We start from the raw sequence: 22,963 nt of genomic DNA, 5'->3' as shown, positions 1-22,963 counted from the left end.
ATCCAGACAAGCCTGGTGTTTCCTGCTTATAATTCTAACACTGAGGAAGCAAACAAGAGGGATTTCTCGGGGTCACTGGCTAGCTGGTGAATTCCAAGCCTATGAGGGACCCTGCCTCAAAACACAAAGTAGATGGCTCCCAAGAAACAACACGCAAGGTCTGTCCTTCATGTGCCCATGTGCATACACATGTATACTAACACAGGGAGGGCGGGAGGAAGGAAGGGAGAGAAGGTGGGGGGAGGACAGACAGGCAAGTTAAAACATTTCTACTGAACAGGTTCTGTCTTCCTATACGTAACTCACTTTAGTATATATATTTAGGAAACTGTATTAACATATGTTTAGCAGGATAAAATTCTAAAGCTTTAATTAAAATTTTATCAACTGAAATCATGCAGTAAAATTATAATCAACAGAAAATAGCACTGACACACCATAGGTTTCAAATAGAGTCCACAATTGGCCTCAGAAGTGTGCTCTGGATATTTACCCTGGTTTGGAAAGGGAAAAGAGAAGGGAGGGTTGGAGGAGGAGAAGGAAGCTGGGAGGGAGGACAGAAAGAGAAAAGAGACTAAGAAAAATCAAAAGGAAGCTAGAGAAAGAATGAGACCTTCTGTTCACACTGTTGTTTTACTTTGCAGAATGATTCCATACCTCAAGAGGATTTCACTCCAGATGTGTTCAGAGTTTTCCTGAACAACCTTTGTCCGCGACCTGAAATTGATAACATCTTCTCTGAATTGTAAGAGGATGCATTTTAATGTACTTCTTCTAGCTTACAATGTTATTCAGAGTGGCTAGAGCAGACTTTGCTATGACTAAAGGAGATTACCCCAAAGCAGCAATGTTTTGCTGTGTGGAGGTGTTGGGGTGCTTGGCCTTGACAAGCTACTACTGTTGTAACAAGCATATATTTGCTATGACACATGTGTGGCAAGGTGTCATTTTCATATGCTCAGTTGGCTTTGTTTTGACTGAAGATTATGAATATAGCAGGAAGTGTCTTGCCAAACACAAGAATGATTCGTTTAACAGAAATGTTCCTGGCTGAACAGCATTCATTTGTATTCCTGTCAACCCCATCAGTGTAAAGAAGTTTAGATTACTAAGAACCCTCACAGACAGTATATTATTTTCTCAGATTCTAGCAATTACAAACTTCTAAAGGAATTGCTAATTTTTTCGATTAATTTTATTTAATATATATGAGTGTTTTGCCTACATGGATATCTGTGTGCTATGTGAATGCCAGCTCTCTCATGCCAGAGAGTTGTGATCCACCATGTGCATGGTAGGAACTGAATCTGGGCCCTTTGCAAGAATAAATGCCTTTAACTGCTGAGCCATCTCTGCAGTCCCTAGATATTGCTTCTTAAAGAAACACAGAAATGAAAAGAGAAAACAAACAAATGGAAGTGCAGTTTATCTCTCTTGACACACCCAAATCTACATAATTGGCAAAATGGCAATCCAAATTGGTAAAGGAAGCAAGAGGCAGACAGACAAGGGCTGCCGTTGAGCATGACATCATACATGAACACTTTTGCTTTGTGATTTCATCACCATAAAACGTTTATTGAGTATCCACAATATATATACCATTGAATTGTCATGGGTTGTCAATTAAATTTAAAGCGGCATTTGAATAATTCTATTCAACAACACCATTATTTTGAAGATAAAATGAGATTGTGTGTTTACATCTACATAATGGTATAAATCATTATTGTCATTATCTAAAGGAAGCTTAGTTAGGAGGCTCAGTATGAATTTGAAGCCAGCCCATCGTGAGCACCAGGATAACCAGGGATACATAGTGAGTTCGTCTTCAAAAATAAAAACAAGCAAATGACAGAAGCATACACTCTTCTAAACCTGTAACTTTAGTGAAGTGCTGTATTGAAGCACTTTGGGTTGTTTTTTTTTTTTTTTTTTCTTTTTAAAGTAATAAACAGCAATATATCTTCAGCTGCTGAGTATAAGGCACGGCATTGTTAGGCACCTGATGCTTGTTTAGGCATTGGCGTTGGGTGGCGGTGATTAGAAAAGGTGGCACTCCTTCGAGCTTTGGGAAGTGTGCTGTAGCAGCACGGTGGTTTGGGGCAAGGTCAGAATTCTGTTACAGACTTCACAGGCATGAAATGCTTTTTCTTCTTTGCAGCTAATGCATAAATAAGATGTGGAAAGTAGTGTGATTTCTTGTGTCTTCATTGCTTGCAGTGGTGCCAAAAGCAAACCGTATCTTACTGTTGATCAGATGATGGATTTTATCAATCTTAAGCAGAGAGACCCCCGGCTAAATGAAATACTCTACCCACCTCTGAAGCAAGAGCAGGTCCAAGTGTTGATTGAGAAGTATGAACCCAACAGCAGCCTCGCCAAGAAAGGTAATGTGCACAGCCCTGCTTCCTCTGTGGCAGGCCAGGAATGGGGGTCACAGACTTAAGACCACGTACCCCTTTGTGTCTGGAATCTCCTGTGATTTTTTTTTTCTGATGTCGTTTGTTGTGATGTTTTGTTTTTTTTTAACTTTGGCAAGTTACTCTTCTAATTATGTCTATGTGTACATGCTATAAATTTTTATATTTCTAATTTGTTTGTTTGTTTTCAAATTTATTCAGTAATTGAATGCATTTTTTTTCTCATACAGAGAATTTACTAGTTCAAAGGTTGTCCTTTAGGGTCGCTTTTTTTGAAAGTTCTGTATAGTAACCCATGAGTTCATTTTGGTTTTGTTTTTCTCCAAGTCTCCAAAACTAAAGAGAATATTTAGTATGCTAGAATCATATCTTATTCTAGTTTAGAGTAACTGATAAATTTTTCTACATGTGATAATATTTTGAAATGTTCTTACAATTTAAATTTTTGGCAGATTTAAATTAAAATCTTAGTAGAAAAAAACAGGAAGTTATTTTTAATATTTTATTTTATTCTGGAAAAGTGAATTAAGAAAATATGATCATGAGCAGTTAGTTGCTGGATGAACTGTGTTGAGGGGTTTGGCTAAACCTCTGCCACTGACACTGAATCTCTTCTGGATTGAAAGACCCTCGTTCAGAAACCTGATCCATCATTACTGCGATTGTGTAGATCGTCTAGACAACCCCAAACACTAGTTTCCAGGAGAGATGAGTGGCGTGTTTACACACAGACACGTCATCTAGCCATCACAAGCCACAGATGAGAACAGATGGCACAAGTCTTTTCGCGCCCTGCGCTCGTTCAGAACCAGCCCTCTCAGAAGAAAAGAGAGGAGTGTAGTAAGTAAAAACTGAAATTTTCCTTTTTAGTCTGTTAATTGAGGACTTACAGACAACTTCTTTCAACATACTTTTATGTTCGTGGCCAAGCATTTTGCCCTTGTAATTGACATTATTTTCTGTTGAAAGATCAGTGAAAGTAAGCAACAAGAGAATATTTGTCATTGGGGCAGGGCTGCCGTGCAAGCAAGAGTAGGTGAAGATGTCCTCCTGCTCCTCTCCCTCTTCCTCCTCCTCTTTTCCTCCTCCTCTTCCTCCTTTTTCTTCCTGCTCCTTATTTTCAAGCTGGGGTAGCTTCCCAATAAAGCTCAGCAATTCCCATTATGAAATCCAGACTTTTCCAAGAACAACTAACACTTAGTGATGGAACAATTCCAGAATGATTTCTAAATATGATTATCTCATAATACTGTGACAAGAAAAAGGTTCTGTGAAGCCATCAGGCCTTCCTGTGGCCTACTGACAGTGCGCATGAAGCCCTTAACTACAGTGTCCAGAGGCAGGTCCTCTTGGCACATAAACTCTCCCTGCTCAAGGTGCTTCATCTGCAGAACCGAAGAGGGGAAAGTCTTTGGCTGGCCTTGTGTGAGCGTGAAGTGAGGATGTCCACTAAAGAAGCACCCAGCCTATGCGATGTGGTGAGAAGGCCGAGTGTGAAGTCTGCTCAGTATGTTGACGTGTTTTGAAATCCTGTGGTGGGTTCCATCTAGCTGCTCTCTAGGTCATAAGGTTCTTGGACCTTAGACTTCTTAGGATACAATATTTATTATAGGCTAGGAAGTAAGATCTAATCACTTCCATAAAGCATTTGTGCCCCAAAATAACATCGTTCTTCATAATAGTCTGTGCAGGGATTAGATTAGTGTCTCTCCACAGAGAGCACTCAAGTAGCACCTGGGAAGGACAGAGGTTTGCCATGTGACACCAAGATGTGGAGATAAGCCTAGCCATGGCAGGAGGTCTACCTTCTGTCACTCCACGAAACAGAACTGATAAATAAGCAGATCTAGTTGTCTAGAGCTGTCACACTTCTCCCAGTGAAGAAATCCAACTCTCAGTAGGTCAACCAGTCAAATTATAAAAGACCTTAGTAGGACCACTTCAGCCCCATTCACAAAAAAGAACTGATAACTGCCCTATTTTAAGGGTAAAGTGAAAGTGTGTTATTTAGGTGAGATTAACACATGATAGTCTTACGTTACCATTATTATTTCAAGTAGGACAAAATGGATACCATACTGAAATGTCAGAGTGTCTTTGAGAATGACAGTTTCCCAAGAATCTAGGGACCTGAAAACTCAATGGCCACAAAAGTTGCCCAAGCCAGTGGCTTTTGGGTTCTTATCTCACGAATTAGAAGAATGAAATTCATAGACCAGAGAAGGTGAGTTGTAGAGGGTTTTTTAAGTTTTGCTTGTTGTTGCTTGCTTTGTTGTTGTTTGTTTGCAAGGGGGAAAGGTCCACACTGTTTGAGTGAAGCCAGCATAAAAGATGACCATGGTGGAGCAGAGGGAGCCTTAGCGAAACTGTAAGGAAATCCAAAGCACCAGAGAACGCACACTTGGGTTTTGGCTGGTATCCAAAAGAAAAACAGAACAGAAAATTAGCAAAAGTAATGTATTTTGAGCAGAACCCAGAAAGGCAAGTAGATATTTCTTGACACACCTGAAAATCAGCTATTCCTCCTGTCTTGTTAGCATGGCTTAAGGCAGGCACACCTTCCTGAGGGGTGGTTCATTGGCCAGAAGATTCCCCTCCTCCAGTGGTTCTTTAAGTAACTGTTTAAGGGAGGAGATGATGATGGCATGTCTCCACCATAATATAAATTCCGTTCTTTGTTGTGATGGCCATGGAGGAAAGAAGTTTACATGCCCTAGTATAGCGAACTCAAATCGTAAGCATGCACATATCTGTATTCTTCATGACTTCAGCTTTACAAAACAAGCCAAACAAATAGCTGCTGATGAAATCATCTGAGGCCTTGTTAAATTTAGATTCTTGGTTCTGCATCTCTTACAAGGTGGTGAATACCCCGACCAGCCTACAGGAGCCACACTGAGCAGCCAGGCTTTGAGAGTTACTGAGGATGGGTAGAAAGCTGGGAGGTGGAGCCCATAGGGAAGGTCCAGGGAATTTCTGAGGTGAACTAATTTCAACAGGAATGAATGGAAGATTTTCTAGGGATCAAGGGCAATATTCTTTTGTTCACTCCTGCATTCATTCAACAAAGCCCTCTTGAACATCTTTATATAATTAATTCCAAGAAAAATTAAAACAGGATTTGTGCAGTCCACACAAGCTCAGTCTGAAGACATCCCACGACAGACAAGTACATCTGGCCAAACTGCCCAGACAGTTGTAGCTAAATTTCCATTAGCTACGTAAAGTAAATCTTTTTAATGACAGCATCTATTTCTTAACCCAGCCACTTGAGTAAGAAACAATGTTGATCTTGAGCTGCTGTATTATAACATTCTGTGTGCTACTTTCACTGCTTATGGGAATTAAGGAGAAAAGGGACTTTTTTGTTTGTTTATTCACTTTGGTTTCATAGTCAATAGGATAGGATTTTGAGATTTGTGTGTACAGAGAAGAAATTACTTTAGAAACTAAAAAAGCTTGAGGCCAGATATAGTGATGGATACCGTTAATCCCAGCATTTGGGGGGGAGAGGCAGGCAGATCTTTTGAGTTCCAGGACAGCCAGGGCTCATCTCAAAAAATTAAAAAGGAAGGAAAGAAACAAGAGTTTGAAATATTTTGTCAGACAATGAACATCAATATTTTTATTTTGAGTTTGTAGTTCTTAACCTGTTATGTTTGACTTTGGAATTTCTTTTCCTTTAAGAGCAAACAAACAAAAGCCATTTTGTCCCTTCTTTATTAGGTGAGTATGAGTCAGTGTTAACAAAGCGCAGTTCCTGAAAGCAGGATTGGCTTGAACGTGATGGCTGATGTGGGGCTCTAAGGAAATGTAACTTTAAAAATGCACATGAGTGGTAGGAGGCAGCTTAGCGGGAGAGAATTTCCCTAACAGGGGTGAAACCCTGAGTCCAATCCCAGGCACTACTCCAAATAATGAGTAAATACCGTATTTAAAAGCATGTGAATATTTTTTTCAAAGAGGAAAACTAAGGCTTTGTGGTCAAAAGGCTTCCCAAGGACTTAATGCTCTTCATGAAACCAGTTGTAACTTTAAATCAGGTGGTTCCTGTATTTTTTACCTATGAAAACTTGAGAAAATAGATACCAAAGTTCAATATGCTGTCATAGTTTGTCCTCTCCTGCTGCTCTGACTTTGAATATTACCTCAGGTGTGCCCAAGAATCAATTAAGTTGGTGTTAAGCTCAATATTGCCTGATAAACATCATCTGATTTATCTCAGAACAAAATTACTTCTAGCCCATAAAATCACGAGGTCTGAAATTAATGTTTTAATGTGAGGCATAAGAAACATAATTGTGCATGTAACAAGTATGTATGTCAGGAATATACATACACTCTGATTCCTAAGATATATGTGCTTTTTTTTTCTTTTATTGAAAACAGATGTTTCCCTACAATATATTACAATTTAACCTCTCTCTTCCTCAAATTCCTTCCCAACCCCCCCAACCTAATCTACACCCTGTCTGTCTTTCCTTAAAAAATAAACAGGCATTTAAGGGATAATAATGAAATAAGGAGAAATATAGTAATATTTTTTAAAATCAGAATATGACAAAATAAACAAGCAGAAGGAAAAGTCTAAGTAAAGGCACAAGAAACAGATTTAGATGCAGAAAAACAATCGTTTACACACTCAGGAAACCCATAAACACACACACGCACACACAGCAGGAAGCCATAATATATTTGTGAAGGACATATAGTGTAAAAACAATAAATAAATAAATAAATAAATAAATACAAATTTTAAATTAAATTTTGAGTGAAAGAAAGGAAAATTTGAAAAGCTCTGACACAGCATTATGAGACAAGGAAAGGAACCTCCAAAGATGCCATTGAGTTCATTTTCTGTTGGCTTTGACTGCAGGGCATGAGGCCAAATTTTTTAAAAATTTTTTTCTTTATTATTATTTATTACAATTTATTCACTTTGTATCCCAGCTGCAGTGTCCCTCCTTCATCTCCTCCCGGTCCCACCCTCCCTCCCTCTTCCCCTCCCGACCCCCTCCCCTAGTCCACTGATAGGGGAGGTCCTCCTTACCTACTGTCTGACCCTAGCCTACCAGGTCTCATCAAGACTATCTGGATCATCTTTCTCTGTGGCCTGTGAGGCCATCTTGCCAGGGGGAGGTGATCAAAGAGCAGGCAACAAAGTACATGCCAGAGACTGCCCCTGCTCCCCTTACTAGGGAACCCACTTGGAGACTGAGCTGCCATGTGCTACATCTGATTAGGGGGTCTAGGTCCTCTCCATGCATGGTCCTTCGTTGATTCATCAGCCTCTGCAGTCCCACGGTCCCAGATTTTTTTGGCTCTGTTGGTCTCCTTGTGGGGCTCCTGTCCCCTCCAGATCTTTCTATCTCCCCCCTTCCTCCATAAGATTCCATGCACTCTGCCCAAAGTTTGGCTATGAGTCTCAGCATCTGCTTCAATACCCTGATGTCTTTCAGAGGCCCCCAATGGAATACTCCTGTCCTCTTTTTTCTCTTCTCCCACTTCCAATGTCTATCCTGTTTGTCCTTCTGAATGAGGCTAAGCCTCTTCCCTAGGATCCTCCTTGTCGTTTAACTTCTTTAGGACTATAGATTTTAGTATGTTTATCCTATATTATATGGCTACTATCCAATTATAAGTGAGTATATACTACATGTGTCTTTCTGCTTCTGGGTTACCTCACTCAAGATGATCTTTTCTAGTTCCATCCATTTGCCTGCAAATTTCAGGATTTCCTTGTTTTTAATTGCTGTGTAGTATTCCTTTGTGTAAATATACCACAATTTATGTATCCATTTCTCAACTGAGAGACATGTGTGTTGTTTTCAGATTCTGGCTATTACAAATAAAGCTACTGTGAACATGGTTGAACAAATGGTTCTTGTTGTATAGCATATTTTGGATATATGCCTAAGAGTGGTATAGCTGGATTAGCTGGATCTTGAGGAAGCACTATTCCTAATTGTCTGAGAAAGTGCGAGATTGATTTCCAATGTGGTTGTAGATTACATTCCCACCAGCAATAGAGGAGGGTTCCCCTTCCTCCACATCCTCTCCAGCATGTGTTGTCACCTGAGTTTTTGATCTTAGCCATTCTGATCAGTGTAAGGTGAAATCTCAGGGTCATTTTCACGTGCATTTCCCTGATGACTAAGGATGTTAAATATTTCTTTAACTGTTTCTTTGCCATTGATATTCCTCTACAGAGAATTCCCTGTTTTGCTCTGTATCCCACTTTTTAATTGGATTACTTGATTTGTTACTGTTTAACTTCTTGAGTTCTTTAGATATTCTGGATATTAGACCTCTGTCAGATAGAGGGTTGGTGAAAATTCTTTCCCAGTCTGTAGACTGGTGTTTTGTTCTGACAACAGTGTCCTTTGCTTTACTGAAGCTTTTCAGTTTCATGAGGTCCCATTTATTGATTGTTGATCTTAGAGCCTATGCTGTTGGTGTTCCGTTCAGGAAGTTGTTGCCTGTGCCAATTAGTTCAAAACTCTCTCCCATTTTTTCTTCTACAGGTTTAGTGTGTCTGGTTTTATGTTGTGGTCTTTGACCCACTTGGACCTGTGCCTGCTCTGTGAGTTCATATATATATTCATCATGTTGATTTAGAGGTCCTTCTTTTCTTGATGGTCTTCTTTCTCTCTGGGATTTAACACTCTTTCTATCTCCTCTTCCAAAGTGTTCTCTGAGCCCCGAGGAGAGGCGCTTGATGGAGACATCCCATTTAGGCCTGAGTGTCCATGGTCTTTCACTCTCTGCATAATGTCTGGCTGTGGGTTTCTGTATTTGTTCCCATCAGCCGCAGGACAAAGCTTCTCTGAAGACACTGATCTATGAATATAGTAGAATGTCATTAGGAGCGCTTTTGTTGTTGCATTATGTGGGCGGGGGAAGGGCAGTAGCGTTTGGTTTTACCCTCAGTCCCTAAGCTATCTAGTCTCAGGTTACTGGTCACCCAAGCAGTGTCAGGTAGTGAGTTGTTCAGTTTTCATGAGTTTGTAAGCTCTCTATTGTTGCTGATATCTAGTTTTTATCAGTGGTAGTCAGATATGATGCAAGGTGTTATTTCAGCTTTCTTATATCTACTGGGAGTTGCTTTGTATGTGGTCAATTTTGGAGAAAGTTTCCTCAGCTGCTGAGAAGAAGATGTATTCTTTTATGTCTTAGTAAATTGTCCAATAAATATCTGTCAGGTTCATTTGACCTATGACATAAGTTAACTCTAGCATCTCTCTGTTTAGGTTTTGTCTGGATGACCTATCCAGTGGTGAGAGTGGAATATTGAAGTGTAGTGTTTCTTTTATGAACTTGGGTGCCCTTGTGCTTGGTGCATAGATGTTAAGAACTGCAATATCCTCTTGGTATATTTTTCTTCTGATGAATATATAGTATCCTTCCCTATATCTTCTGACTGTTTTGGTTTGAAGTCTATCTTGGCAGAAATTAATATAGCTATATCAGCTTGCTTCTTGGGTCCATTGGCTTAGAAAACTTTTTCTATCCTTTTATCCTGAGATGATGTCTATCTTTGATATTAAGGTGTGTTTCTCAGATGCGGCAAATGGATGGAGCCTGCTTACACAGCTAATCTATTAGTCTGTATCTTTTTATTGGGGAACTGCAAGCATTGATGTTGAGAGTTATCAATGAGTGGCACTCGTTGATTTCTCTTATTTTGTTGTGGTAGTCTTTTTTCTTTTTCCTCCTCTTCTGATTTGCTGGCCTGGATTTATGTGGTTTATTGCTGTGGTTAACCTCTTCAGGTTGACATTTTCCTTGTAGCATATTTTGTAAAAGCTGGATTGGTAGATAGATACTGCTTAAATTTGGTTTTAGCATGAAATGCCTTTTTTTTTTTATCTATTGTGATTGAAAGCGTTACTGGGTATATTTATTTGTCTGGGCTGGTGTAGTAGATCGAATAGGTATGGCCCCATACCTTGTGTTTGAATGTTTGGCCCCATGGAGAGTGGCACTATTAGGAGGTGTGGCCTTGTTGGAGTGGGTGTGACATTGCTGGAGGAAGTGTGTCACTGTGGGGGTGGGCTTTCAGGTCTCATTTATGTTCAAACTAGGCCTACTGTGGCTCAGTCTTTCCCCTGCTGCTTGAGGATCAGGATGTAGAATTCTCAGCTCCTTGTCCAGTACCATGTCTGCCTGCACGCTGCCATGTTTCCCGATAATGGACTAAACCTCTGAACTGTAAGCCAGCCTCAATTAAACTTAATTAAATTTTCTGGTCTAGTCTATTTTTTATGCTTCTTGTACTCTCAGGGGCCTCCTTCTTTGGGTTAGGGAAATTTTCTTCTATGATTTTGTTTAAAAATTTTCTGTTCCTGTGACCTGGGTGTTGTTTTGCGTTATTCTCTTCCTATTATTTTTAGATTTGTTTTTTTCATAGTATCCCAGATTTTTTGGATGTTTTCTGCCAATTTTTTTTTAATTTAACATTTTCTTTGACCGAAGTTCCATTTCCTCTATTATGTTCAATGCCTGAGGTTCTTCTATTCTGTTGGAGAGACTTATCTCTGAATTTCCTGTTCAAGTTCCTAATTTTTCATTTCCAGATTTCCTTCAGTTTGGCTTTTCTTTATTAATTCTATTTTTATTTTAAGGTCTTGAAAATTTTTATTCATTTCGTCCCACTCTTTGTGTTGTCATAGACTTCTTTAATAGATTTCTTCATTTTCCGAAGGACCTTTAACATATTCATTAAGGCTATTTTGAAGTCCTTGTCCCATACTTCAGCTATGTCGCTGTTCTCAGTGCCCACTGTAGTAAGGTTGCTGCGCTCTGATGGAGACATACTGTCCTGGCTATTTTTGAGTGGAATATTACATTGTCATCTAGGCATCTGGGTTCGAGATGATTGTAAGTCTAAGTTCTGATACCGGGTCTTTCTTTGCTCAGTGGGTGTTTTTTTCCCCTTGGTTTCTGTTGTCCCCTCTGTTTCTTGGGAGAGTGTGGTGGCTGTGGGTTTCCTAGTAGGGAATGCTTCTGATATCCTGCCCACTATAGCCACTGGGGATTCCAGATACGATGTGTGTCTAGGCATTGGGAGCTGACACTCAGGAATTGGAATGGCTATAAAGAAGGAGAAGCACAGACATCCACAGACAGATGTTCCACAGTCTGTGCTCAGGCCTCCAGGAATGGAAGCAGAAGGGGAGGAGAGGGGAGCAGGCTGGCTACTTTAGAGTTGGGGATGAGATTGGGGATTGGATTTGGAGAAGAGGAAGGAAAGTGAACATCTGAAGATCATCTACCTGTTTTCCTTGACCTATTTGCTTCTCTGGCAGGTTTGGCTGGTGGGTTCCCAGGAAATGCATGCTGAAGCTGGGGGCTGGGACAAAGGGATGAGTAAACAAGGAGGTTGGAGAAGAAGATCTGCAGGATGCACTGGAGATGAGGGCAAAGAGAAAAGCAGGCTGTAGCAGACAGTCTAAATAAAGCTGGTGCTGAGACTAGAAGAATGGATTTGGAAATAAGGGGGAAGAGGTGCAGATCTACAGTTAGGCTACCTAGTTCCCTAGCCTGTAAGGCTTGCTGGTTCCCAGGAATTCAAGAAATACATTTAAAGTAGATCTTTTAGTGGTTAAATAATACAGATACACATAATATATGTTAAATACATGTTAATATTTGGTTTCTGGAGAGCTGGGGATTTTTTTGTTTTTGTTTTGTTTTTTGTTTGTTTGCTTGTTTTTAAGACAGGGTCTCACTATATATTTCTAGCTGGCCTAAAACTTGCTGTGGAGATGAGGATGGTCTTGACTTCAAAGAGATTTGCCCTTCTCTGTCTCCCAAGTGCTGGAATTAAAGGTTTCTGCTGCCATGCCCAATTCATGTGAATGTTTTAAAATTTTAAGTAGAAGACAAAAATTAAGTGAACAAAATTTAATGTAGCCAGAAGCCTGAACACCAAACCCATATAAGTACATATTGTCTAAAAAAAAAATACAACATGAGGAAGTGTAAAATATTCAGAGTAGCTTTTGCTACTCTGCTATCCAGCTGTATTTAGCATGCAGGCCATATTTCCACTCTGGAATTTCTGCTTGGAGAGATGCCTTCATTTACTGCAAATAGTCCAAGGGTTTCTGTGTATTCTAAGCCACAGGTTTGCATACTTGTTGTCCACAAAGAAATGATTTGAATTTTGTAATAGAGACTATCATTCTCAGAGAAGATTCATCTTTTTTTAATGTAATGTCCTATATTTAGAAATGTCCCTGTTCCAGTCACCGAATGCTTCTTTCTTCCCTACTTATCTAAATGCAGACCTAACTGTGCTTGAGGGAATACACAGTGACCCTGCCTCTACCCAACAAGATGGTAATGGATGTTTTAGCTTGAAGACTAATCTTTTTTTTAATCACTTAGACTCTTTCAAAAACAATCAGTGAGTTAAAAATAGCAGAAAAAACAAGACAGTTATGTTGGTGTCTTTGATAACAGAATACAGACTTCAGGATTCATGGATAGCCTTGAGTGAAAGCCAATTTTTTTTTTTTTGCTTAAACTGCAAAAAAGAAAAAGAGAAACAATTGAGTTTGTTTCTGCCTTTACTCCTTTGCGAAAAGCAAGTGTGTATGATTGTTGAACAATTGAACTGATACAACAGAACATAGTATGTGTTTCAAGTTCCACTCTTCTTTATCAAGTCTTACTATATAACTATATGTTCTATGTTTTACATGTACTATAGTCCTATATGTTTTATTGTAGTTAAATTATAAAACTGAAGCTGTGTAATTTACTTTAGCATTTGATCAGTGCCTATGGAGTCAATGGTTGAAGCACTGAAATAAACTCACAGTTATGATGACACAATTTGTCTTTAAGCAAAGCAATACAATTCAGGTACAGCAAGCATCCACTGTCCTCGGAGTAGAAACAAGCTAACAGTGCTTGTGTCCGGACAAATAACTACATTGTGTTTCCAATATTGTTTTCTTTTTCAATACTGACACAATCCAACTATAATGGAACATTATTAATACCAGGAAGCAGGGTAGAATGTGGCAGGGTTCTGAGTTCTGCCAGCCTGCAGACTGCAGCATCATGAGGCAGTGTCCCTTCCCTGGAAAACAGCAGAAACACACTGCATGGAAACACAGGAGGGGTGTCTGTATCCAACAAGCAAAGAGCCTGGATTTCAGTGGGTTTTAGCACGGAGCCCGGGAGTTCAAATAATGTGATTGAGAATTGACTTTTCTCCAGTACTGCATAATTTCACTTAAAAAAAAAGAACCTAAAAAGTGGCTGATGGAAGGAAAGAGTGCAGTGATAGTTACATGAGGCTGGGGAACAGCAAAGGGGAGGCATGCTGGTCAGAGGGTACCAAAGTACAGTTAGGAAAAATAAGGTTCAGTGGTGTACTGATGGCTGTAATAAATGTTAATGCACTGTTTATTTTACAATAGCTAAAAGAATAGATTTTGAAAGTGTGGAACACAAAGATAAGTTCCTCAGGTGGTAAGTCTGTTGATTTGAGTTCATCACCCTGCAGTCCAGCAATATATCAAAACATCACATTGCTGAGGGGCCATGAGCAGCGAATGGGGCCCTAGGGAGAGGTAGCTGCATTCTGCAGTTGTATGACTATTGATAATTTGCCCATATTCTAGTATTTAATCCCCACAATATTCATGCAAGCAATTAAAATTAACCTCAGTGAGGCACAAGAACAAATAAACAAACAAAAAAATCAAAGTGAGAGCAGGCCTTACTTTGGGAAGTGGGGTTTCAGTGGTTGAAAGAGAAGAAAAACCAAGGTTAATGGTAGAGGGGATAAAAATAACCAAATATTCAGTATATATACATATAAAACTGCCAAATAATTTAAAAATGAAAATAATAACAAAAACATTATATTGTACTCACAAATATATATGTAGTTTTAAGGTATATGTTGCCAATAAAAAACAATTATCTTTCCTTGTTTCTTATCATTTTTTTCTGTATTCACTGCAGCTCTTTAGCAGATTCTCTAAAGTAACATGATAACTACCAACACTCCAGCCAGGCCTGCCAAATAAGGTATTCCAATATCTGGAAATTCTTTTCACTCGTGGCTCCATCAAAAGTGTCAGAATCCTGAGCCAACAAGGCCACTCTTGAGTTAAAAAAAAAAAAATCACTCTTCTGGAGGATCAAATAAAATAACTAGGCACACTCAGGTCACATGATTCTCCCTAGAGTCAATGCAGGATGACTTATCTAAACCACATACCCTGTGACTCGATAATGGATGAGAAGGTCCTCAAAGTTCACATGAGTTAAGTTCACTAAACAAAGAAGGGATGGTTCCAAAGTAAATTAAAAAAAAAAAAAGAATTTGTGTTATGACTTGAATCTCAATGTCTTCATCAGTTTCCTGTTTTAAATAGTTGTTATCCAGATAGTGGCATTATTTTAGAAGCCTGAGGAACCTTTAAGAGGTAGGGCTGGGTAGAGAAAGTGGGTTGCCGGAGGTGACCCTTTAAAGGTCATTTCTGCTTATGGTTCCTGCCACACTGTATCTGCTTCTTGGTCTCCCACAGTGTGCCAGCCTCAGACACTAGTTCTTGTCAGTCACCTGTAGAATGAACCTTCCCCCATGCTTTCCCCACTTTGATGAATTGAAGCTGAACCAAAACAAACATTGCTTCCTTTTGGTTATCTATGAGAGAGAATGTGGTCACAGGAAAGTAATACATGCCACCAGAACTGGGCCAAGGAGAAATCCTGGTTGTCACACTTTAAGCCACTTTACCCTTTTGATCAGTACCATGTTCATATCTTCTCATCTTTGAAGTGATTCTGTAAAGGAATTGCTCAGAGTACTAAGTATGGTATGTGAGCACTAACGAGAGGTGACTGAACTATTAACAAGAAATTAGCAATATTTACTTGTCCTAAAAGCAGTAAAGTTGAACATTGCTGTTACAGTTCTTAGCACACAGACTACATTCAGACAGTTACAAGTTAGAATCAGTCACAAAACCAGTACATATATATATATATCCATATATATGTGTGTGTGTATGTATGTATAATATATGTTTATTTTATATATACATATATAATAAGTATATATGTATACAATATGTATATTATATATAATATATATGTTTTAATATATGTATATTACATATTTATGTAATATATGTATATGTAAATGTATATATTTAACATATATATTTATATTTAACATGTTGAGACTTTGACCAAATGTTTCTTTCAGGATTAATATTTCTTTTTCATAAATGTTTATTTAGAATTATGATTAAGTTATAAACATAAGGATTTGTACATGACTCATTACCTAGGATTTTCACTTTAGTATTACAAAGTTTTCCATATAGAGTCTTAAATTATGTTTCTCTGTCACTACTTCTCCTTATCTAGACAGAAATTATAAAAATTAAGGGTGGGCTGGGGAGGTAACCAGTTGGTAGAGTGCTAGCCAAACATGCATGAACCAGCACCACTTAAACCTGGGACACGGACACACACCTGTAATCCCAGCACTGGGGAAATGGAGGCAGGGGGATCTGGAGTTCTGGGACCTCTTTGGATACATAGAAGGTCTAAGTCCAGCTCATCTGCTTGAACTGTTATCTCAAAAAATGTAAACACACACAGCAGTACTAGCAGTATAGTCAAGTGTATACTTGAGAAGCCAAATGTCTTGCTGGAGTTAAGAAAAATGTCCCGCATCATGGCAGACTAGTAAACCTCAGGCAAGCACTCCTTGACTGGTCCTTGGGTTGTTCTCCTGTGACAGGAGATGATAACCTGCTTTGGTGACACGAGTGTTTCTCTCATTTTCCTGGGCACATACTGTCCAACTCTAGCCAGCAGCATCCTCTGTAACACAGCAGGACTATCTCTCAATCCAGCCACAGCCATCCTGAACATCCGTGGAAATGATAGCCCACTTCTCAAGTGCCTTCCCCACCTTCTCCAGAGTCTTCCTTTGTCACCAGGCTTGATGTTTTCACCAGGGACTCGTGTCAGCAAGGGGATTAGCCATGTTGCTCTAACACTCAGATCACACACACACATAGCCGGTAAGAAGGAAGCTGTGCTGTGACTGATGCGCCTTCTCTTTTCCCTGTTGCCCTCAGCTGCTCCCGAGTCCCACTTGGGCCCTCCTCCAGCAATTCTTAAAACTGAGATGCAGCGCTGACAGGCTGCGTGTGTGTGCACAGCCATGCTTCTCAAATCTGCCCTTGACAGGGCACAACTTACCCTGGTTTCTTCTAACAAAGTGTTACAAGAAGACCTGTGTGTAGAGAGAATAAAACTGCCAAAAGCACTGTGAGGGTTACAAGAGGAGACGCTAATGGGGACTCAAGCGGGTGGTGACAACCCTCCCTTCCCCGTGTCTTGAGCACTCCAGTGCCGGGCTCTGCAGGCCGTGGCTCAAACCCCAGGAGACACAAGTTGTTCAGATTTAAAACTGCTGCTCTGGAGGAAATATTGACCGGTTTAAAGATCTGCCTCACAATTAAGGTGAGTGCATAGATTAGCCACATAGCAACTGAGGGAATAAAAGAGCTGAAATGAAAGAACAAAGTCAACTTCTCAAAAGACAAACACAGACGGAGACTGTAGGACTTAGCTAATTCTTTCATGCCTTCATTTACTGCACTGAGGAAGCTGCTGAGAGCCACTCTAGCATTTTATTGATCAGAATCCTATTTAAATTCCACCTATTGACTTTCTAGCCCCTGTGGAAGGTGAGGGAAGAATGGCATTGTCATTCCTGAGTGCACTGCAAACTCCTCTTCACTCTGAGTTTCTCATGCTCATAGACCACTCTGAAGTGTTTGAAACTGGCTAACAAGGGGAAAAAGAAAAACAAATAAACAAACTAAGCCCTGCCTTTTCCTGGCACAGGCATTATGAGCCTGCTGTCGCCTGGTAGACCTGGGAACTTCCAAAACCTTTCTTCTGTTGCTTTTCCTTCATTCCCAGAAAAAGGGAAGCCAAGGCCTGGCCCAGGAAGGCTCTGTTTTCCTCCTCTGGCCTTTCCTTTGGTGACCTCAGTGTTTGCTCTGCAGCTCAGCTCTAGCCAGAAGCTCACAGCTATGTCTTGTCACAACTAAAATTCTTTTTGTTCAGGAAATAGCCACTCAGGATATGTAAAAATAGTAGAAGGCAAAGACAAATGCCAGTCCCAAGGGAAGGAAAGGGGGCCTGGCAGGATAAGACGCCTACAGTATGCTGTGTCTTCTTCAGGCCTCTTCCCTCATCACATGAGACCTTCCCCAGATGCCTTGCCATGTCATGTGAGGTACTAAGACTAAGCAAATAGCTCTTTTTCCCTTTTGTTTCACCTGCCATCAGAACATGGTAATGACATGTATCCTGCTGGTATCCTTTTCTCTTTCAGCTACAGATAAATGCAACTCTAAAAGGGACAGGTAGGCAGGCTGATCTATGCTAAGCCACAGGCGCTTTATCCTCAGCACTGAAATCCCCAGAGTCTCATTCAAAAGTAAGAGGAAGACACACTGAATGTAGGGAACAGACAAGTCATGATCACAAGGCTGGATGGTCCTTATTAACACACAACTGAGGAGCTAGAAAATGCCATAGCAGGGAAGCCAGAGATACTGAGAAGTTCACTGATGTATCTTGGCAATTCTGGGAGCTCTATCTTAACTCTATCTTGCAGTCTCTAGAACCCCTGTTGTAAAGCAATTATCTCCAGGCTTAGTGATAGGATTACTTAAGACAAGCCTTAATTTTGGACAATACACAAAAATCAACCATGTTACCTTATCCTGTAGCTGACATACAGAAAATGAGTCAAAGATGTTACGTAGTCACGATGCTGTGTGTAACTGTTCCACATTTTCTTAGGAACTAACTCTGAAAGAAAAATATTGGAGTCCAAAACCATTTGAGATATAATCTTTAGAGTAATAGAAGGACCATGGGACTGAGAGGAGGAAGAGAAGGCAGTCAGTGAAGGCTGTTTCCACAGTGCATAAGCAGAGCACAGTCCTGGGGCAAACATTATGTTAGTATGTGGGGCATCCATCCTTTGTTGTGTCTGAGGATGCTCTAAGGAAGTCCTGACTCCCAGACTCCCAAGTAAGTCATCAGGTAGAGAGATGCAAATAGAACTCCAATCATATCCCCTCCTAGACACTGACACTGCCTACCTGAGTCTCCTTACCAGAAAAACAAATGTTCACCCTGATTGCAGTAGCATAAAAGAAGTTTCCACCTAAACCTGATGGCACAAGTCTGTAATGCTGGCTACTTGAGAGGCTGATGTAGGAAATGTCAACTTTAAGGCCTGCCTGGACAGCCTTTGAGACACCATCTCAAATGTAAAAAGATGTCTGTGGCTGTCACTCAGGAGTAAAGTATTTAACTTGCATGTCTGTGCCCTAGGTTTGATCCTAAGTACAGAAGAAAACAAAGAAACAAGCAAACCAATCTCCAACCAATCTCCAGTCAAAGAAGAGGTGCTGCGTGGTCCAGGGTATCCACACAGCTGTTTTCTTCACCAGATACCCAATGCAGTGTCACGGGCATTTTAATTCTAAAAGCATGCACTGTGCATCTAATTTAGGAAGTGCTGAAACTGGCTATAGTGGCAAAGGCCTATAATCCCTGGATGATCTGAAAGCTTTGGAGGAGGAAAGTGTCACTTCCTGCTGTGCTTCCAGATATCTGCAGAGCAGTGTTCCCGCAAGAGACAGACTGTCTCACAGTACTTGAAACACTAGGAAGGTTCTAAGTTCCTCATCAGAAAGTTTGGGAGAACAGATAGCTGGGCAGCCGTTTGTGTTTCGGGGTAGACAGAATTAAGGACGGTGAAGGCTAGCCCCTTCAAGTCTCCACCCACTTTGACCCAAGCATCCCGGCCAAACATCTACCAGGCTTTGCCTCCTTTGCATTGTGGCCAGAGTCTCAGAGCAGTGCAACAAAAAGTCCACTCATGAAATGAAACAGAGCCTGTTCCGCCCTCTGAGGACCTTCTTCCAAGGGAAGACCTGCACAGTCTAGGCTCCACGGGCAAGTCTAAGGCTGCATGTAAAAGTGAAAGGGGACTGAGATGACGATCACCTCAGAGTATGTACCTAGAGTGGGAGAGAGAGAGAGAGAGAGAGAGAGAGAGAGAGAGTGTGTGTGTGTGTGTGTGTGTGTGTGTGTGTGTGTGTGGCACTAGTACTGAGTGCACGCCTAGAGTGTGTGCGTGGAGAGGGGTGCTAGTCCTAGAGGGGAACAGAAAATAAGATCATTTCCTTCTTTGCTTTATTGTTTGCAGTGGGAAGGGGTTTTTCTGGCCTGGAGCCTGCTGTGTAGCACGAATGAACTCAGATTTATAGCAGTCCCCCTGCCTCTGCCTCCCACCCACTGAGATGACAAGTGTGAGCCACCACAACTAGCTTCTAAACAGAAGGCCTAATCTAGACCACCTTTACCTGTCCATGCCAATTTAAAGGGACAGCCAAGTCTTCTTTAAGTCAAAGCGTATCCGTGAAACTAAGTAACACAAAGTCAAAGCTTATCTGTAAAATTAAGTGACAAAAAGTCCAAGCTTATTTGTAAAATTAACAAAGAGCTTCTTTGACTTGCCAAACAGTGGTGAGGAGTAAATGACTCACAAATATGATATTTTAGAAAAAGGGTCATTATTAAGAACTTACACTCCAACCACATCAACAAGTACAATTTAACACTGAATGGAGACAACTGCAGAGCCAGAGAGAGCTGCAGCAGCAGGGACAGGGGCCGACCTATGGCGGCTCTTGACCAGAGCAAATAATCATTTAATGAGCATCATCATACCATGGCTTAGCTTGTATTTGTCCACAGTTATGGTAATTGGGCAGGTTTTGCAGTCTACAAGATATAGAATAAATGATGCTTTCCAATTTAAGATAAAATAATAACATGTGTAGAACACACTAAACACAAGATTGGAAAAATCTGGATTAAAAATAAAGAAACCAGCAAAGCTCATCCATTATACAGAAACCAAGGTAGTTAGCATATGTTATAGGAAAATCTGTGCCCAAGCAGAAAAAAAGGGGAACATTTAATGATTATTTCTGAAAGCAGGCAAATAGATTTGGGTGAGCTATGAGACATCAATGCCATCTGCCCTTCTTTCCCTGAAAGGAGCTAGAAGAATCCTCAAGGGTCATAGCACCGGGAATAAACATAAGCCAAGAAATAGCATCTCGCTGCTATGGGCAGGAAGTGTTCCAATGACCTCTGCTATCATTACACAGAGAGTGAGGCTTGAATGATGATGAATGGTTTTTCATCTGCATAATCCCAGTGACATCCAAACATATGAGTGTCAGATCCTGCCTAATTGGCATTTGGCACAACAGAATACGGTTGGTGCCCATGCTAACTGGCAGACACACTGTCCCGCTTGCCCATCTCCACTGTGCTGTGATACATGTGAGCCATCTGTGTCCCAGGGCAGAATTTCTCCCGGTGCTGAACAGCTTTGAAGATATTTGAATGCATTTGGCTTTCTCTTACCCTTTGCTAGCTACCCTGCATAATTTCTGCAAATCCCACTAACAATGTCACCTAGTGCTTAGCATTTCTATTGTCCTACGTTGGCGTAACACATTTTCTATTGCATTTTATTTTTATTCTCCTAAATGTAAGACTCATGGGTTGAGGAAAGAAAATGCTGGAGGACTCCTCTAAATCTCACACAGAGAATAGGACATAAATTAAGTCTAGAGAGGAATTTTGGACCTTGATAGACAAATTCAAATCAAAGAGCCTAATCCTCACGCCTCGCCAGATGGGCCGTTTATCGGCCAGAGCCCAGCTTCTTCTAACAAAAAGATTAAAGTGACACACTTTAGAGAGATAAGTAAATCATGGGAAAGACTCTTTCCTGCTCACACTCAGGGCTATTTTTAGTACTGATGCAGTGCAACCAGATTAAGGCCAATGCAAAATGTCCTTTTTCCGTGGCTCCTGGCCCTTACTCAGCACTGTGCTAGGAGAGATGGGTGGACACTGATACATCTCACACACCGCTGTCCTTTCATTGTCCAGCATGAGCTCCTGCTCCAGCTTTCACACTTGCTAGGCAAGTTTCCTGCTCAGCCTCAGTTTACTGAACTGAAAATGAGTCACTCTCTCCTAGAATGCCTGTGCCTGGCATGTGGTCCACTCTCAGAGTAGTCGACAGATCGTATTATTAATGCTATGTTTATGGTTTACTTTCGGGTACTAGACCATGGGCAGTGTCTTCTCAACATTCAGCACAAACTGGCTACCTAAGGCACAAATCTGTGTTCCATGCTATCTTGAGCAAGCTCTTTCCTTCAGGTTTTGAGTCTATATGATAGGCATCTAAATTGTTGCCCTCCCATGATGACAGTGAGGATGGGCCGAGTTCATTCTGCATATGGCAAGGAACATGAATGATTTGTTAAGCAGCACACAGGAAACAGACCAAACTGACAAACCTATCATAGGCTGTTTTTCTTCATTCATCATCCTGCCTGTGCTTACATATTAGACTTTCTTTTAAGTCACAACCTGCTATTTGAAAAGAAAATTTGTGCATTTAAACATGGACAGCCATATTTTCTTTGCTGGAAACATCTGGCTCATGAGCAATTCCACATCAGCTGTTAATGCCATGAAGGGCTCATTTGCTAGATAAGCATCTGCATTAGTTTATTTTTTCCTTTGCTGTGACAAAATGTCGATGAAAATCACCCAAGGAAAGGAGGGATTATTCTGGCTCACAGCTCAAGGACGCTCCCATCACCGTGAGGAAGGTGCTACGGCAAGAACAGCTTCAATGGCCCCAGCGGGGGTGGCAGGAGAACGAGGCAGCTGCCCACAGTGCACCCAACATCAGAAAGCAGAGAGGGGACGGCTGGTCTCTGCCCCCTTCTTCTTCACCTCTTTGTGCTCATTACATGGAATGATGCCCCCATATTCAGGGTGGGACATACATCTTTAGTTAAACTTCTATGTGAATGCTCTCACATACACAGCCAGATGTGAGTTTCCTAAATGATTGTTAAACCCAGTAAAGGTGATAATGGAGGTTAACCATCACAAGTCCTCCATCCCTTGTCAACTTGCCACCCAACCACGTCCCCTTTAAGTCCTAAGTATTCCACTGCTGGTCCTCAAACATTCGTGTCCATCTGACAGAGCAAAATAAATTCAGCCCGACTTGAAAAGGCTTCATGGCCTTTAGCAGTTTCAGCACTGTTTAAAAGTCCAAAGTCAACCAGGTGTGGTGGCTCACGCCTTTAATCCCAGCACTTGTGAGGCGGAAGCAGGTGGACCTTTGAGTTTGAGGTCAGCTTGGTCTACAAAATGAGTTCCAGGACAACCAAACGTACACAGAGAGACCTTGTGTCAAAAAATACAGAGACCCACACACGCACACATGCAATCACACGAAGTCCAAAGCCTCTCCTAAGACTCAAGACAGGCTTTTAATTAAAAAAAAAAAAGTGCTGGAGAAATGTCTCAGTGGTTAAGAGCACTGGCTCCTCTTCCAGAGGTCTGAGTTC

General features: G+C 40.8%; 1 protein-coding gene across 8 annotated transcripts in view; it reads left to right on the top strand.

The window, feature by feature from the left end:
* Plcb1 (phospholipase C beta 1) overlaps positions 1-22,963 on the top strand; it is a 758,762-nt gene that overhangs the window by 491,728 nt on the left and 244,071 nt on the right. For all 8 annotated transcript variants that reach the window (XM_055605263.1, XM_055605143.1, XM_055605110.1 and 5 more), the window contains 2 exons: positions 645-745; positions 2,224-2,390. In XM_055605263.1, coding sequence (XP_055461238.1) covers positions 645-745; positions 2,224-2,390 — 268 coding nt within the window. The remainder of the gene's footprint in view (positions 1-644; positions 746-2,223; positions 2,391-22,963) is intronic.

The sequence above is a fragment of the Psammomys obesus genome, unplaced genomic scaffold, assembly GCF_907164565.1.
Source record: "Psammomys obesus unplaced genomic scaffold, mPsaObe1.curated_primary_1811, whole genome shotgun sequence".
NCBI lineage: Eukaryota > Metazoa > Chordata > Mammalia > Rodentia > Muridae > Psammomys > Psammomys obesus.
The sequence above is the reverse complement of the archived record's forward strand: the minus strand, read 5'-3'. Positions and strand labels throughout refer to the sequence as shown.